Source organism: Spodoptera frugiperda, chromosome 4, assembly GCF_023101765.2.
Source record: "Spodoptera frugiperda isolate SF20-4 chromosome 4, AGI-APGP_CSIRO_Sfru_2.0, whole genome shotgun sequence".
Taxonomy (NCBI): Eukaryota; Metazoa; Arthropoda; class Insecta; order Lepidoptera; family Noctuidae; genus Spodoptera; species Spodoptera frugiperda.
The window spans coordinates 7,396,985-7,411,634 of record NC_064215.1 but is presented as its reverse complement, the minus strand read 5'-3'; the positions used below and the strand labels follow the sequence as shown (position 1 = coordinate 7,411,634).

Here is a 14,650-nt window from a genome sequence, read left to right as displayed (position 1 = left end):
AGGAAAAGTCATTGGATGATTTTTTCGCCTAAAAAAAGGGAAAACAAATTTTTGTACGAGGCACACTGTCTACGCCTGTGCGCGTTGTTATACGATATGTGCGGTAATTTTGTATGGATTGTGATGCTTCTTCTATAGGATGCAGCAGCAGCATTGACCTCCAACACTGGAAGAGAGTAACAATTTTATTTCCGCATTAAATTTTAAAAATAGATTTATTTTTTTATTTTCAGCCGTGTGTCGCGATCATCTCTCTGCAGAGCAAAAATCTCCCAACCTAAAATTAATTTCCCTAAAAATACATGTTTATCGAAATGTATTGAATTACCAATGAAAATGGAATATGCCCATAGAATAGTGACATTTTCAAATGTTTTTAATCGACTATTAACTTAAAATCCTTTAGTCGATTCTCCTTCTACAGCCAGAGAGGTAGATGAAGAAGAGGATACCATAAACAAACATTTTTGATTGGTGTCTAATTTATGACATAATATTGTGGTTGGTCAAAATGTTTAATAACAAAAATAAGCCAATCATGTCACTCCGTCTGAAATAAACAACAAGTAGTTGAATCATAGAGAACAAACCCTGCCTTTTTGCAATGAGAACGAATGTAAAAGGGCGACAGCGTTTTCCCGTGGACAGATTTTACTGAAATAAACTGTTTATTTGTATTTGTTAGTTACAATTGAGTCCAAAATGTATTCTAGTGATGATTATAATGAGGTACGTAATAATCTAAAGCCAAATATCTGTATTTTATCCTTAGTTATGTGTCCTAACCTCTTACACATTAAAACGTAAGCAATTTTATGTTAAATTTGTAAATTAAAACATATTCTGTTACATATTTTAGGGTGGATATGAATCCTATGGTGATTACGAACCTCATACGGGAGATCCGCAGTATGACCTAGAATACGACAGGTCTTCATACTACAAAATGCCTGACATGGTAAGATGCTTTCTTTCTTCATAATTTTGAAGTATTCGTGTTTTGTAAGTCTTATACTTAATAAGTTATCTATTTTTAGGTCAAGAAATTCCTTGTTTACTTCCGTAACATGATCAATGAGGGAGTGACATATGAAATTCTCAACCTGTATGAGAATACCTTCCCAAAACTTACTGAACAGTATTTTGAGAACACTCCGTGGCCTGATGAAAATGAGGTGTCTCCCGTGGTTGACAATGATCATGTAAGTAATTATTTAATCATGTTATTTATTGATATCATAAACCACCATCATAGTTACTATCAGTCACATTATTATTGAATAGAAACTTGCTAGGTGCCTTACACTTCTTTAGTATTGTATTTATTTGGCCATAATATTGGTGTTTGACAATCTTTTGTTGTTGTTAAAGTTTTTTTATTAATGATGATTGTATCATAAAACTGTCTATCTATAAACTTATACACACAATAATGTCAAATATTTAATAATTAAAATAAAATTAAAACTTTGCATTTATACTAAAAGTTACAATTTCTACATTAAATGTAAAGCTAAAACAACAATTTTATTATGAAATGATAAAGTAATCAATGTAAAAATATTTATTTTCAGGTTTTCATGATCCTCTACAAGGAATTGTACTACCGCGATATTTACGCGCGTGTCCCTGGTGGACCAAAACCTGACCAGAGGTTCCACTCGTTCTACAATTATTGTGACCTCTTCAACTACATCCTGTCTGCAGAGACGCCTGTGCCCCTTGAGTTGCCTGACCAGTGGTTGTGGGAACTCATTGACGAGTTTGTCTATCAATTCCAGTCATTTGCGCAATACAGGTTTGTTTACTTTTTAAACTTAATTAAGCTTGTTATCATAAAACAATACTACTGTACTGTAATTGCTAGTTTCAGTCTAGATATAGCTCTGCAATTCTAATACATAAGATTGAATCTCAAATATTTTATGTTATTACAGATCGCGCACATCTAAGTTGAGCCCAGCTGAAATTGACGCCCTCAACACTGAAAACAAGGCCTGGAATGTGCTTTGCATCCTTAATGTACTGCATTCCCTTGTGGACAAGTCCAACATCAAGAGGCAACTTGAGGTGAGTCCGTAATTTATAAATCTGTTACATTTTATTGATATGAAACTTTTACATTTATAATATTAGTAGGATAGCCTACTAATATTATAAATGTAAAAGTTTCAGCATGAAAGAGAATACAGGATAGTTAGATAAATAGATACATGGATGTTTGTATGATTTTACTCTTTCGTGCTGAAACTACTTATTGCTAAGCTGATTGATTGAGTACTGAGATATGAGTAAGATTTAGTATATTAGAGATAAATTATAGTCTGAAATAACACATTTGCTACTTTTTGTATTGGAAACTTAGGTGAAAACGTGTAGAATGTTTGCTAGATTTAACTCTAATTTTTAATATAACTTATTTACAGGTGTATGCCGCTGGCGGCGATCCTGACTCAGTTGCGGGAGAATTTGGACGTCACTCCCTTTACAAGATGTTGGGCTACTTCTCACTTGTAGGCCTCCTCCGCCTCCACTCCCTGCTTGGAGATTATTACCAGGCCATCAAGGTAAACTTAGTTTGTTTGAATAATCATACCACAAGCACCAAACCTCAAGTACCAAGGTGGTTTCTTCTAGTTGAGCAGTTTTTGTAACTAGCAATAACTTGGCTTTGGCTAACTTTTACGGTTACAGACAGATCTTGTATAAAAAATATGATCATAAAACAAACTTCTTTCAGGTCTTGGAAAACATTGAGCTTCACAAGAAGTCTCAATACTCGCATGTGCCTGCCTGCCAAATCTCCACTTCTTACTATGTGGGATTCGCCTACATGATGATGCGTCGTTACGCTGACGCTATTCGCACGCTGTCCTCGGCTCTGCTGTACATGCAGCGCACTAAACAGCTGTTCTCTTCCCGTTCATACCAGAACGATCAGATCAACAAGCAGACTGAGCAGATGTACCACCTTTTGGCTATCTGCCTGGTTCTCCACCCACAATGTGTTGATGAGTCCATCCAGCAGGTAACTAATACACAAACTTGTGTGAATATCTTACATTTTGAACTTTATAATTTAGTAATAAGGCTTAATGTCTGTTTATTTGTGTTTATAACATTAAATATTTGCATAGGTTCTCCGTGAAAAGAACTACCACGAGAAGATGTTCAAGATGCAGTATGGTGACTTGGGAGAGTTTGAGAGCTGCTTCACCTTTGCTTGCCCGAAATTCCTGTCACCTTGCCCGCCGCCTATTGAACCGGGCTCCAACTACGGACGTGACGCTGTTAAGCACCAAACTCAGGTGTTCATGGATGAGGTCAGTTGAATGCAGTTGTTATTTATATTAAGTATTATGTAAAATACCATAATTTTGACTTAGTTAATGATATTCACATCACTGGAAAATGATACAACAATATTGTTCTATATATATTTTTTTTTATTATTTACAGGTCCGTCAGCAAAAGATGCTGCCAACAATTCGTTCGTACTTGAAACTGTACACCACTCTGCCTTTGGCCAAGCTCGCCGCCTTCATGTCGGCTGCGCGCGGAGGCGAGAGGGACGCGGCGCGCGAGCATGCCGCCCTAGCGATCCATCTGCTTTGCTTCAAGCACAAAATGAAGAATGTTGTCTGGACTAAGGGACCTAGTGGTCTTGATGGAAAGTTCCAGAGCGGATCCGAGGTAAGAATCTATTTTCGTAGTTGTGTTACCTAACTAAATCATGTGTTTAGCTCTAGGTCTATTTAAAGAAACAATTGTAAACTATTTGTACTAAACATTCTAATTATTATTGTTTTCAGTTGGACTTCTACATTGATAATGACATGATCCACATTGCTGACACGAAGGTGGCTCATCGTTTCGGCGACTTCTTCATTCGTAAACTTTTGAAATTCGAAGAACTGAACCGAAAGCTCCATCACATTAAAATCTGAATGTCTCAAATATAACAGGATTTTGTAACTGTATAAATAAAAGTTACTTAATATTTCTAAAATGTTTTTAATTCACTATTCGAGGACTATATTTATTAAACTTTTTATTTCGTTTATAGAACTTCTTTGGTTCTTTGATTTGAACTGGACTTCTTTGAACTGTGTCTGGGTAATTTTCTTTGTATTGCTGCCAAGGGTGTTCAGGTTTTAAAGCCTCTTCAACATTTACTTCTTTTAACCAGGTGCTGTAATACTTGGTGAAATTTTCATATGCCTTCTTGAAAGTTACAGAAACATACTCCTAAAACAAAAGATACAATCAGATAAAATTTTAATGTATTACACCAACATCATTTTCTTATACAGAACTGAATTAATAACATACCTTTTTATTAACAATATCAGAACATTTGTCATTGAATGTTACTAAATGTTTCAAGAATATATCGTTTAGCTTTATATTTTCTTTTTTTACTATATTCATAATGTATACGACATAGCCAAAGTTGGAAGATACTGTTCCATGTCTCAATAAAGTTCCAAGAATTTCAATGTTGACCCTGTAAAAAATAATTAGTGAAATCAATAACAAGGTACCACCAGACATTTTTAAAACTTAAGAAACTAGATATTTTTTTTATCCATACTTTAGATGTTTCTCCTCCATATCTTTCAGAAGTTTCTCTGCACTTTCCTTAGTTTTACATCCCATTGCCAGTACACCATAAGACATTATATTCAATTTTAATTTCAGCTTCTTGGAAAATGGAAACTTTTTCTTTCTAAATTCACTTTCTTTTGTGATTATATCTTGCACAGCCTGAAACAAAGAATATTTTGTATGATAGAATGTTTTGCTAAAGAATATGTATACTTGAACACAGATCAATAGTAAATGTATATGACTTACCAATGCTGAATCATAATCAGATCTCAAGCACCTCTTCTTTATAAGCATATTATAAAAGTCTATGTCAGCTCTAACACCTAAAGTTTTCATTGTTTCAAGTAATCTCTCCTCAGCTTCTGTAGTGTTCTCCAACAACGGAAGCATTTGTGTAAAAGTCTTAATATTAGGTTTAACTGAACATGCCTCCATTTCTTTGAGGAAGTCATCTTGTCCACCCACAACTGCAAACTTATCTTGTAATGTGTGGACTTCTTGCAATCCTGTCACTTGTTCCATATTCAACACTTTTGATAGTAAGTTTGGTACTTTTGGCTCATTTTTAACTACTTTGTCCAATTTGTTCACAAATTCTAGTGAAATGACATCTTTTTCGTCTTTGATACTTATTTCACTAGCCAACTTATTGGTTTGGTCTTTGTTATTGTCTATTTCAGTAACAGATGTAGAGGGCTCAATTAATTTTTGTTTGTCTGGTTCCAGACTTTTTAAAGTTTTAGTTGATTCACCTAATTTCAACTGTTTAGTATTTTTGTTTTGCAGCTGTATTTGTTCTTGTATGACTCCAATTAGCTCTTCTATGTCCTGTTTACTACCCAAGTTACAATCTTTAACACACTTAAGCATTAAATTGAAGCTGAAAATATTTGGCTTTTCTTTTAATTTTAGCATTTTTCTCCAAACAATGAGAGCATGACGCAAGCCATTCTGTTTATCAGATATACAAGCATGAAGGAGATGGTTTAAAGTATGAACTCTTAGTTTAATCTTCTTTGATGCCATTTCATCAACAATCATAAATGCTGTTGGTAAATCTCCACATCTACCAAATGCTTTAATCATTGAATTATAATTAGTCAAATTTGGTTCATATCCTTTCTCAGCCATAAGCTCCTTTAGGTGTGTAGCTCGTTTTAATCCATCTGCTGGCCAAGGACTATTAGCACAAGCATGAAATAGGGAGGTGTAAGTGTCTCCCGTGGGCTGTAGGGCTCGCTTCTTCATATCATTGAATAGTTTGAAAGCTTTCTTTGTGTACCCAACATCAGCACAAGCACCAATTAGTATGTTGTAGATGTAGTTTTCTGGTTTCACTCTGTCTTCTTTTAACATACGCGTTTCTAAGACGTCGATGGCCTCTTTTAATCTCTTGTGACTGATAAATTGTTTTATTAAGTCGGCATACTGTTTAATAGTGAGCTTCTGAGAGCGCAATGGTTTATTTTGTATGAACTCTTGTTCTTTTATATCTCCTTCATCCACCAGCTCTTCTGACTTATTATTAATAACCCTGGATAAGGTGCCAAAAGTATCTGGGTCTTCTGCATACACTAAATTGTCTTCTGTTTTATACTCCTTTGGTTTACGAATTTTTACTTCTTCTGGTAAAGCTACAGAAGTGGTAATTAAATTATGACGGATCACATTTGTCGACCTTATTATTCTTAATAATTTTAGGCACCGAAAAGCCATAGTTGAACTTATATTTATTTAAAAAGTCTATTTAAATGAATTTTGTTACTAATATAACCTAAAATAAAAAATCCAAAATAAACTTTTCGTTTCAATGACAACAATGACATAAGATGAGATGACAATGACAGTTAACCTTTTGAACGCCAATGGCATGTATAGATGTCATGCGCAAGCGTGCCCTGTGCGCCACCGACATCTATAGATGCCAAGAAACAGATCACAGAGAAAAACAAAATAAACACATTAAATCATTACTTTCACGTGTTTTATTGATGTATCTTAAGAACTGAATACCCAGTTATTACATAATTGTACACAGTGAACAAAATTGCAATATAGTTATTCTAATATTTGATTGATAAAAACAACTTAAATATCGGCTAAAAAAGCATGTTCTCTCGCGCCAATGGCATGTATACATGCCTACTAGTGATGTAGTGTAATTCAAGTAATATTAAAACTTCAGCTAAATGACTCGCTTATTTTTTGTAATAACTATTAAAAAGTATATATATAACCTTAGTCTCTGAGAAAAAAGGTAAATATACTATATTTTAAACTGAAAAATTCTTGGGTATAAAAACAAAAAATAATAATCTTATGCGAAACATAATTGAGTGTAACAGTCGGGACCCATTAAATAAACTAGACTAAAATCATTCAATATGGGTCCCGACTGTTGCACTCAATTATGTTTCGCATAAGATTATTTTTTTTTTGTGTATTGATTATGAAATTATTTAATTTTGTGGTAATAGCATTGCTATCTACACTTTTAGACTAAGCTTGTTTTTTACTTTTCAGTTTTTATTTAAAGTGTTTTTTATGCAGTCGGGTTTTTTAATTTTTTTTTTTTTTATATATATTTTTAAGTTTCACGTGACGGTTTCAATTACAAGGCTGTTAATGAGCATAATAAATAAATACGATTGTTGATTTTTTATATTTTTAAGTTTCATGTGACATTTTACAAATACAAGGCAACTATTTTAAGAATATGAAAGTGTATAAATAATATCACTAAAATCTGTACCTATTTAGCAGTTTTCAAATTTGATTACCTAATACATAAATGAACTCGATAAGTTACATTATTCAGCTACATCCCTAATCATAAACGAGAGATTTAAAAAAAATGGATAGTTGCCCGCGCCATTGGCATGTATACATGCCAATGGCGCGTAACTGATAGATAATAGTGCTGTAACTTGCTGCAATTTTATATGTATTTTTGTGTCTCAAAAGGTTGATATTTTATTGATAGTTGCTATTAATGTGGTCTTAAGTTTATTACAGTGGGAGATTAGGTTAAATAAATATTATTTTTATGTTATAAGCAGTTTATTCAAAAAAATTCAGACGAAAATTATTACTCACTTTGGTTTATCGATAACATTTTGGAATCCCTAATATTTTCAAGGTTATTTCGTTGAATTTGTGGCTTGGCGTGGAGGGCACAGCGAAGCGTTTATGCTCTGGCGGTCAAAAGGTTAAAAGAGAAGAGAATAGAGGTGATCAAAAAGCAATAACAGCATAGAGCATACAAAATCGAGAGTCTGGATATTATAATTAGTGACATTGTACCTAACACCATAAAAATCCTTATTTCCCGGGTTTTAATCTTTATTGGAATTAGGACATCACTATTGATTGAAAAACTATTAGATTATTTCTGGTTTTATAAGCTGTCATTTGTCAAGTTGTCAGTGTCAAAATAAAAATAACCTAAATCGCGCATGTTGTGGTGTTATGGTGTTGTTCTGCTGATTGTCTTTTCACATTTTGTTTTTATTAGAAGCCCCGTTTGTATAAATCCTTCCAGTCATGTCAGCTAATGAAGCAGATGATCAGATGGACGCCAGTTCCTCTGGAAGCGAAGATGAAGTTATGGAAGGAGAGGAGGAAAATGATGATCGTCCGAAGACTTACTTACCGGGTCAACCTTTGAAGGAAGACGAACAGCTGGTCTGTGACCAGTCTGCGTATGTGATGTTACATCAAGCGCAGACTGGCGCTCCTTGCCTTAGCTTCGACATTGTGCCGGATAACCTCGGTAACGACAGAAGCGAGTACCCAATGACTGCTTATTTGGTAGCCGGCACTCAAGCTTCTAGCGCCCATTTAAATAAGTATGTCGTAAGAATGCAGAATTTAATTTCTATGTGAGTTATCTAAAAGTCGATGTCTAACTCATTCTTTTTTTTAGTCTTCTAGTTATCAAAATGTCGAATTTGCATCAAACTTCAAAAGCTGAAGATGAGGAAGAGTCTGATGAAGACGAGGATGACGATGACGAGGAGGAGGATGAGGAGAAGAAGCCACTAATGACATTCTCATTCATCAAACATCAAGGATGTGTAAACAGAATAAGGGTCAGTTCATCTAATTGAGTTGCATCACAGTGTGCAACTAATTTAATCTACTAAAAAAAAATTAAAGCAAGATTTAATATTTTAAGATTGAAATCATAGCCTTAAAACATCATTAATAAAGTTTTCACTCTCTTCAAAAAAGGAGGCTTTGTTTTTTGTTTGTTTATTTACAATCTTATTCTTTTATCATACACCTACATTGACATACTTACATGTTTAAAATTTTATACTTTTTTCACAGGCAACAAGTTTTAGAAATTCAGTCCTAGCTGCAAGTTGGTCTGAATTGGGAAGGGTGGACATTTGGAACATAACACAGCAATTACAAGCAGTGGATGATCCAGCATTGCTAGAACGCTATAACCTGGATACTGTCAATAATCCTGTCAAACCTCTTTATTCATTCAATGGACATCAACAAGAAGGATTTGGAATTGATTGGTGCCCTACAGAAACTGGTGTAAGTTACTTTTGTAAAATGAATACTTTCACTACCAACAAAGTTAATATTAGCCGAGGTTATAGGTTATTTGCATTCAATTGTCTTCTGTCAGCAGTTAAATAGGTTGTATTGTATCATGTTTTTATATTGATGTTATTGCAGCCTAGGTAAAAATGGCTTATATTTAAATACTCATTACAGTTCAAAAAGGTATGCCATTTAAAAAATATACTAAGTGCTATATTTTTATTTCAAGGTCTTAGCAACAGGTGATTGCAGAAGAGATATCCACATTTGGAAACCGAACCAGGCTGGCACATGGGAAGTGGACCAGCGCCCACTAGTAGGACACACCAGTTCCGTTGAAGATATACAGTGGTCTCCTAATGAAAGGTATAATGTTTTTTCTTTATTAACTAAAATTGGTGTATTTACACCTGTACAAACCAACCAAACATTAATTAAATCATGTAAGAGTTTTAGATAGTTCTCATTAGTATTTAATCTATTTGGTTTAGACTAAGTACTATCCTCAAAATTTAAGGATGGAAATAATGATAAGCATTTTTATTTTCAGGAATGTTTTAGCTACATGTTCTGTTGATAAATCAATAAGAATATGGGATACCAGAGCAGCTCCCCATAAAGCTTGCATGCTGGCGGTAGAGAATGCTCATGAAAGTGATGTCAATGTTATATCTTGGAATAGCAAAGAGCCTTTCATTGCAAGTGGTAAGTTAGTGTTCATGAGCCCTTGATCCCTAATATGAGAATGTTGTAGAATTATTTTAAAATGTACTATTTTTTAATGCATTTTAGGGGGAGATGATGGCTTCCTTCATATCTGGGATTTAAGACAACTGGCTAACAAAACTCCAGTTGGTACTTTCAAACACCACACAGCACCTGTTACATCTGTAGAGTGGCACTGGACTGAGCCTAGTGTTCTGGCATCTGCTGGTGAAGACCATCAAGTTGCACTATGGGACTTGGCTGTTGAGCGAGATGACGACGACATTGTCGACGAGGAATTGAAGGTAATACTTTGAAGTTTGAAAATCTTTATAATAACTTTTTGTCCATTACAAATATTGGTTGTGCAATATGCTATGCCTTGCTGCAATCTGTTTGAAATTCTGTACTATAATGCAAGCTCAAATAACACTGTTCTTCCAGAACCTTCCACCCCAGTTGCTGTTCATCCATCAAGGACAGAGTGATATAAAGGAATTGCATTGGCACAAACAAATGCCCGGAGTTATGGTGACTACTGCTCACACAGGATTCAATATATTCAAGTCTATTAGTGTATGAAATAAAACTATGAAAATGAATATTGTCTCATTTAATATTTTGTTGATACATTAACATTCAACATTATCCTTACATGATTTAGATTTATGAGGTAAAAATTAAGTATTAATATCAGATATCAAATCGTTTCTTTTGTATGAACCATGGCTAAATTCACGAGATGTCGAATTGTAGGTCTACCATGAGGACAATTCTGAAAAATAAAAATCAGTTCTAAGTATTATAATAACTTTGACTGCAGCTAGAGGGTGCATTAATCAAATTATCTTCTATCCTTTCCTACTAAAGAAATCTTATACCCATTTTTAATATACTCCCATACAGATTTTAAGTAAAATAAGCCTTACCCAAGGTTTGTCTATTTCAGCCATGTGATCAACAAGTTTTCTCATATCTGCTTTACTCAGAGCTGTTCCAATCATCACGGATTTCCGACAAGCGCGAGATGCGAACATTGCCCTTACTCTGCTTGGTCTACAATACTCGGAAGGAGATTCCTGTAATTTATACAACAAACATTACTTAAAATTAATATTAAAACATATTCCTATTTAATCGCGAATAAGTTAAATACACACCCTCAACATAAATAAAAGCTCTTCTATATCTTCTTTTCCAAATATCCAGTTTTTAGACATGGGTAAGGTTAACAATTTAACCCTCTTTGTGGGCAAAGCATCTTCATTGATTTCAAAAGTAAAACCATTCTTTTTGAATACATCTAAATTGTCCATTAAGATTTGTTCATTCACTCCTGTTAACTCAAGCGGTTGAGGTCTGAAATCAATTACATAAATGATTTCAGACATTACATGAAGTTAACCATTACCTAGTAAAAAAAAATATACCTACATGACTAATTTTTGACTAGTAAGCTCTGTAGTTTTTTGTAATGTTTCAAAATTGTAAATCTCATCAGTAGCATGTTGATCTATTATAAACAGGTCATCTTCTAATCTAGTTACAATAAAACCCAAATTAAATTGGCCAATAATTTGCATACTTTTAAATGAATCCTTTGAGATTTCTTTACTGAGTTCTTCTTCACATTTTTTGTTGAATACTGGATTAATCTCACTTTTGAATTTAACCCTTTTAGGGGTTGATTCCTTCTTATTGTCAGCATACATATTTGCCAATATTTTTACATGTTCAAGTGATGTTTTTAAAGTTACAGTTCTTCTATTATTCTTTCCCAAGTCTTCTTGATCTGTTACAACTTTTTGCTTTTTTGGTGATTTCTCCTTTATATCACTAGAGATGTTAGCTTTTGTCTTCAACCCTTTCGTTTTACAGGTAATTGTATGTGACTCCTCTATCACAACATCTTTGAGATGTCTAATTTGTGTAGATGGTACATTTTCAAAATAATCTAAGTACATTACATTGTCATTGGCTTTATTCTCTTCTAAAGATGAACTGTTAGACGACTTTTGATCTGTATTATTTCCATTACTTGTACAGCTTGCATTCAATTCTGAAATCTGGTTCTCAGTACTTTCATTTTCTTCATCATCTGATTTTAAAATATCCAAAGAATTATTTCTGCTATCTTCAATTACATCTTCCTCGTTTATAATTTCTTTAACTTCTTCAGTCTTTTTTGTCTTTGAAGAAATAAAGTCTAACATTGTTGTTGATTTTCTTTTAAGTTCTATTTTCGTAGACTCCTTATCTGTTATAGCTGGACTATCAGAAACTTGCTTTGTTTTATTTTTAAACTGTTCTAAAAATGAATTGAATACTCTTGGCTGGTCTAGATTAGGCTTTACATCATTCATTTCTTTAGAATACAAATTAAGACCTGATTCAATCTTTACTGTCCTAGGAATGTTCTCAAATAATTTCAATAAGGAGTTTTTTAGAATGTCTAATATTATTTTCTCTTTAGTAAGGAATACTTTTCTTTTATCTGGAGTCACATTAACATCAACAGCTTGTCTTTCTAAATTAACATTTAGGAACACAAAAGGGTATTGATTGGAGTTATACTGTCTGTATATTTCATTGATTATTTTTATGATCTTGGTTGGTTCACAAGGCCTGGAGTTAACAAAGTAGAACTGTCTATCAGTGCTTGACCGTCCACTGCCATGCGCACAAGAGGAAATGAACCCAGTAAACTCAATTGGTTTAGCAACATTTTTGTAACCTTGAGATTTTTGTGAACCACTTAATTCTATTGTATCATCTGGTTTCTCAGCATCATTAGAGTCTTCAGATAAATCTATTTCAACATCTTCTAGGTCTACAGTTTCATCTGCAGTTTCTTTAACTTCTTGTGATAAGCCTTTGAAGATATTGTCCTTTATATTTGTAACATATTCAGGTTTAATTTCAAGTAATGTTTGCAGTTGTTTCACACCAAAAACACTGGCTATGTTGTCTTTATAGGATGTAGATCCTTGTGTAGCTACTACTACAGATTTTGCATTACTACTTGTTTGATTGGTACATGTAATCCTGGAAAAGGCAGCAGTTTTATAATACTGGTCTCAAACAAATTTCAAACTAATGTTAGTAATTTTAAAGCTTACTTTACTCCAACAGAAATGAGACAGTATGCATACAGCAACTGAGTCATTTTATTGAATTCTCTTTTGGCATTTTTATGAAATTCCTTTTGTCTAACAGGTAATGAGTTAAATAGATTTGTTAAACTGACTGTTGTGCCAATTTGTCTTGAACATGGTGTTTGTTTCGTGATATGACCTTTGTGGTTATATTCAATCTTTGTAGCTGTAATGAAAAATTATTAAATAAAGTTGTGAGGCTTAAACAAACAAAAGAATAGTAATTCTTATATGAAGGTATACCATATTCAGCTGCCTTGTGCCTTGTTGTAATAGTGAGATTGGCTAAGGAACATAATGAACTTAGTGCTTCTCCTCTAAATCCAAAACTGGTCACACCAAGTAGATCAGAGTAGTCAGATAATTTGGAAGTATGGTATTTTAAAGCTGAAAAATATATGCATGATGAATAAATGAAAATTTAGTAAAGTTTTATATAAAATTTTATTTTGTTTATGTATTATGTATGTTCTTTTCCTATCAGAGTCCTTTGGAAGGTTTCATCAACTCACAGTGGCCCATTAAACAATTTTTTTTCTAAGTGATATGGGGATCAGTTTTATACATATACTAGTCTTTTCTACTGAAATTACTATTTAATTTCAATAACACTTTAAGAGGAGGCCTTATATAGGTAATTTATTTAGATACTAATAAATACTATTTCCAATAAATAACTAATTAAGTACTATTATTCCTTACTCAAAGCAGCAAAGTTGTCTTCAGTAACTCCACTGCCATTGTCTGATACTTCAATCAGGTCAATACCATAATTTTTGAACCTTATATCTATATTAGTAGCTCCAGCATCCAAAGAGTTCTCTACCAGTTCCTTCACAGCAACTGCTAGACTCACAACGACCTGTGAAGTTTAAATAATAATCTATACTAATATTATAAAGCTGAAGAGTTTGTTCGTTTGTGCTAATCTCCGGAACTACTGGTGTAATTTGAATAATTATTTTTGTGTTAGGTAGTGCATGCATCGAGGAAGGCTATAAAACATCACGCTATGACCAATAGGAGCCAAGCAGAGCGGGTGAAACAGCGCGGAAGTAGCTAGTAAACAAATAAAATTATATGCGATGAATATTTCTCATTCCATTCATGAAATTACATTTGTTAAAGTTATAAATCGAAGATTTAAAGGGAGCCTTTTATAAAGTTGTTAGGTAGCTAACATTTTAAATAGTACTAGTATTAAAATGATTACTTCATAAGAAAGAAAATATTTATACCTGTCCAGAACATATTTTATGAACTGTGTCTTTAGATATAGCTTTAATATCGTTGATTTGATTTATATTCGTATCCATGATTTCTCTAGATGTACATTTATAATAAAAATATTATAAAACCGTGATTTTAAAAAACTTTCCCGCTAAAGTGATAACAATTTCTCATTTTGTTTATTGACATAATTGACAGTTACTGGATAGACAGACAGACATTTATCATAGACATGTCTATGACATTCACGGACTTTTCTAACATAGTGATGGAAAAGTATTGTCCGTGGGCGGGACAGTTTCGCCTGGCCGACTTATAATAAAACTATTCCCCTTGAATAGAAAAATAAAAACATACCTTTTTAACAAGTTACGATTTTCTATTTATTT

At 33.3% G+C, this 14,650-nt stretch overlaps 4 protein-coding genes across 4 annotated transcripts; 2 read left to right on the top strand and 2 right to left on the bottom strand.

Annotated features, from left to right (window-relative positions):
- The first annotated feature begins 560 nt into the window (after positions 1–560).
- Positions 561–4,009, top strand: LOC118272766 (eukaryotic translation initiation factor 3 subunit L). Its single transcript, XM_035589433.2, has 10 exons — positions 561–729; positions 860–958; positions 1,038–1,202; positions 1,575–1,798; positions 1,938–2,070; positions 2,427–2,567; positions 2,741–3,028; positions 3,138–3,323; positions 3,460–3,693; positions 3,813–4,009. Exons 1-10 carry the CDS (start codon positions 703–705, stop codon positions 3,945–3,947), a joined length of 1,632 nt encoding a protein of 543 aa, XP_035445326.1. The 5' UTR covers positions 561–702; the 3' UTR covers positions 3,948–4,009.
- LOC118272765 (pentatricopeptide repeat-containing protein 1, mitochondrial) lies at positions 3,999–6,444 on the bottom strand. The gene is made up of 4 exons (XM_035589432.2): positions 4,858–6,444; positions 4,595–4,767; positions 4,333–4,507; positions 3,999–4,248 (listed from the first exon to the last, which is right to left on the bottom strand). The coding sequence occupies exons 1-4, from the start codon at positions 6,325–6,327 to the stop codon at positions 4,015–4,017; spliced, it is 2,052 nt and encodes a 683-aa protein (XP_035445325.2). The 5' UTR covers positions 6,328–6,444; the 3' UTR covers positions 3,999–4,014.
- Positions 6,445–8,041: 1,597 nt separating this feature from the next.
- On the top strand, positions 8,042–10,478 carry LOC118272606 (glutamate-rich WD repeat-containing protein 1). The gene is made up of 7 exons (XM_035589210.2): positions 8,042–8,459; positions 8,537–8,702; positions 8,944–9,162; positions 9,401–9,537; positions 9,722–9,876; positions 9,964–10,181; positions 10,321–10,478. Exons 1-7 carry the CDS (start codon positions 8,155–8,157, stop codon positions 10,456–10,458), a joined length of 1,338 nt encoding a protein of 445 aa, XP_035445103.1. The 5' UTR covers positions 8,042–8,154; the 3' UTR covers positions 10,459–10,478.
- LOC118272605 (mismatch repair endonuclease PMS2) lies at positions 10,477–14,462 on the bottom strand. The gene is made up of 8 exons (XM_035589209.2): positions 14,270–14,462; positions 13,734–13,893; positions 13,275–13,418; positions 12,996–13,197; positions 11,311–12,921; positions 11,037–11,235; positions 10,806–10,955; positions 10,477–10,651 (listed from the first exon to the last, which is right to left on the bottom strand). Exons 1-8 carry the CDS (start codon positions 14,345–14,347, stop codon positions 10,577–10,579), a joined length of 2,619 nt encoding a protein of 872 aa, XP_035445102.2. The 5' UTR covers positions 14,348–14,462; the 3' UTR covers positions 10,477–10,576.
- Positions 14,463–14,650: the final 188 nt, after the last annotated feature.

Bases quoted from the DNA above. Each gene is read 5' to 3' on its own strand.
- LOC118272766 (XM_035589433.2), top strand. From the start codon at position 703: ATGTATTCTAGTGATGATTATAATGAG. The intron at 959-1,037 runs GTAAGATGCTTT...ATCTATTTTTAG, and splicing joins ACTACAAAATGCCTGACATG to GTCAAGAAATTCCTTGTTTA. The intron at 1,203-1,574 runs GTAAGTAATTAT...ATTTATTTTCAG, and splicing joins CCGTGGTTGACAATGATCAT to GTTTTCATGATCCTCTACAA.
- LOC118272765 (XM_035589432.2), bottom strand. From the start codon at position 6,327: ATGGCTTTTCGGTGCCTAAAATTATTAAGAATAATAAGGTCGACAAAT. The intron at 4,768-4,857 runs GTAAGTCATATA...TCTTTGTTTCAG, and splicing joins CTGATTATGATTCAGCATTG to GCTGTGCAAGATATAATCAC. The intron at 4,508-4,594 runs GTATGGATAAAA...TATTTTTTACAG, and splicing joins ATGGAGGAGAAACATCTAAA to GGTCAACATTGAAATTCTTG.
- LOC118272606 (XM_035589210.2), top strand. From the start codon at position 8,155: ATGTCAGCTAATGAAGCAGATGATCAGATGGACGCCAGTTCCTCTGGA. The intron at 8,703-8,943 runs GTCAGTTCATCT...CTTTTTTCACAG, and splicing joins GATGTGTAAACAGAATAAGG to GCAACAAGTTTTAGAAATTC. The intron at 9,538-9,721 runs GTATAATGTTTT...TTTTATTTTCAG, and splicing joins CAGTGGTCTCCTAATGAAAG to GAATGTTTTAGCTACATGTT.
- LOC118272605 (XM_035589209.2), bottom strand. From the start codon at position 14,347: ATGGATACGAATATAAATCAAATCAACGATATTAAAGCTATATCTAAA. The intron at 13,419-13,733 runs GTAAGGAATAAT...TATATTTTTCAG, and splicing joins AGACAACTTTGCTGCTTTGA to CTTTAAAATACCATACTTCC. The intron at 12,922-12,995 runs GTAAGCTTTAAA...TGCCTTTTCCAG, and splicing joins CTCATTTCTGTTGGAGTAAA to GATTACATGTACCAATCAAA.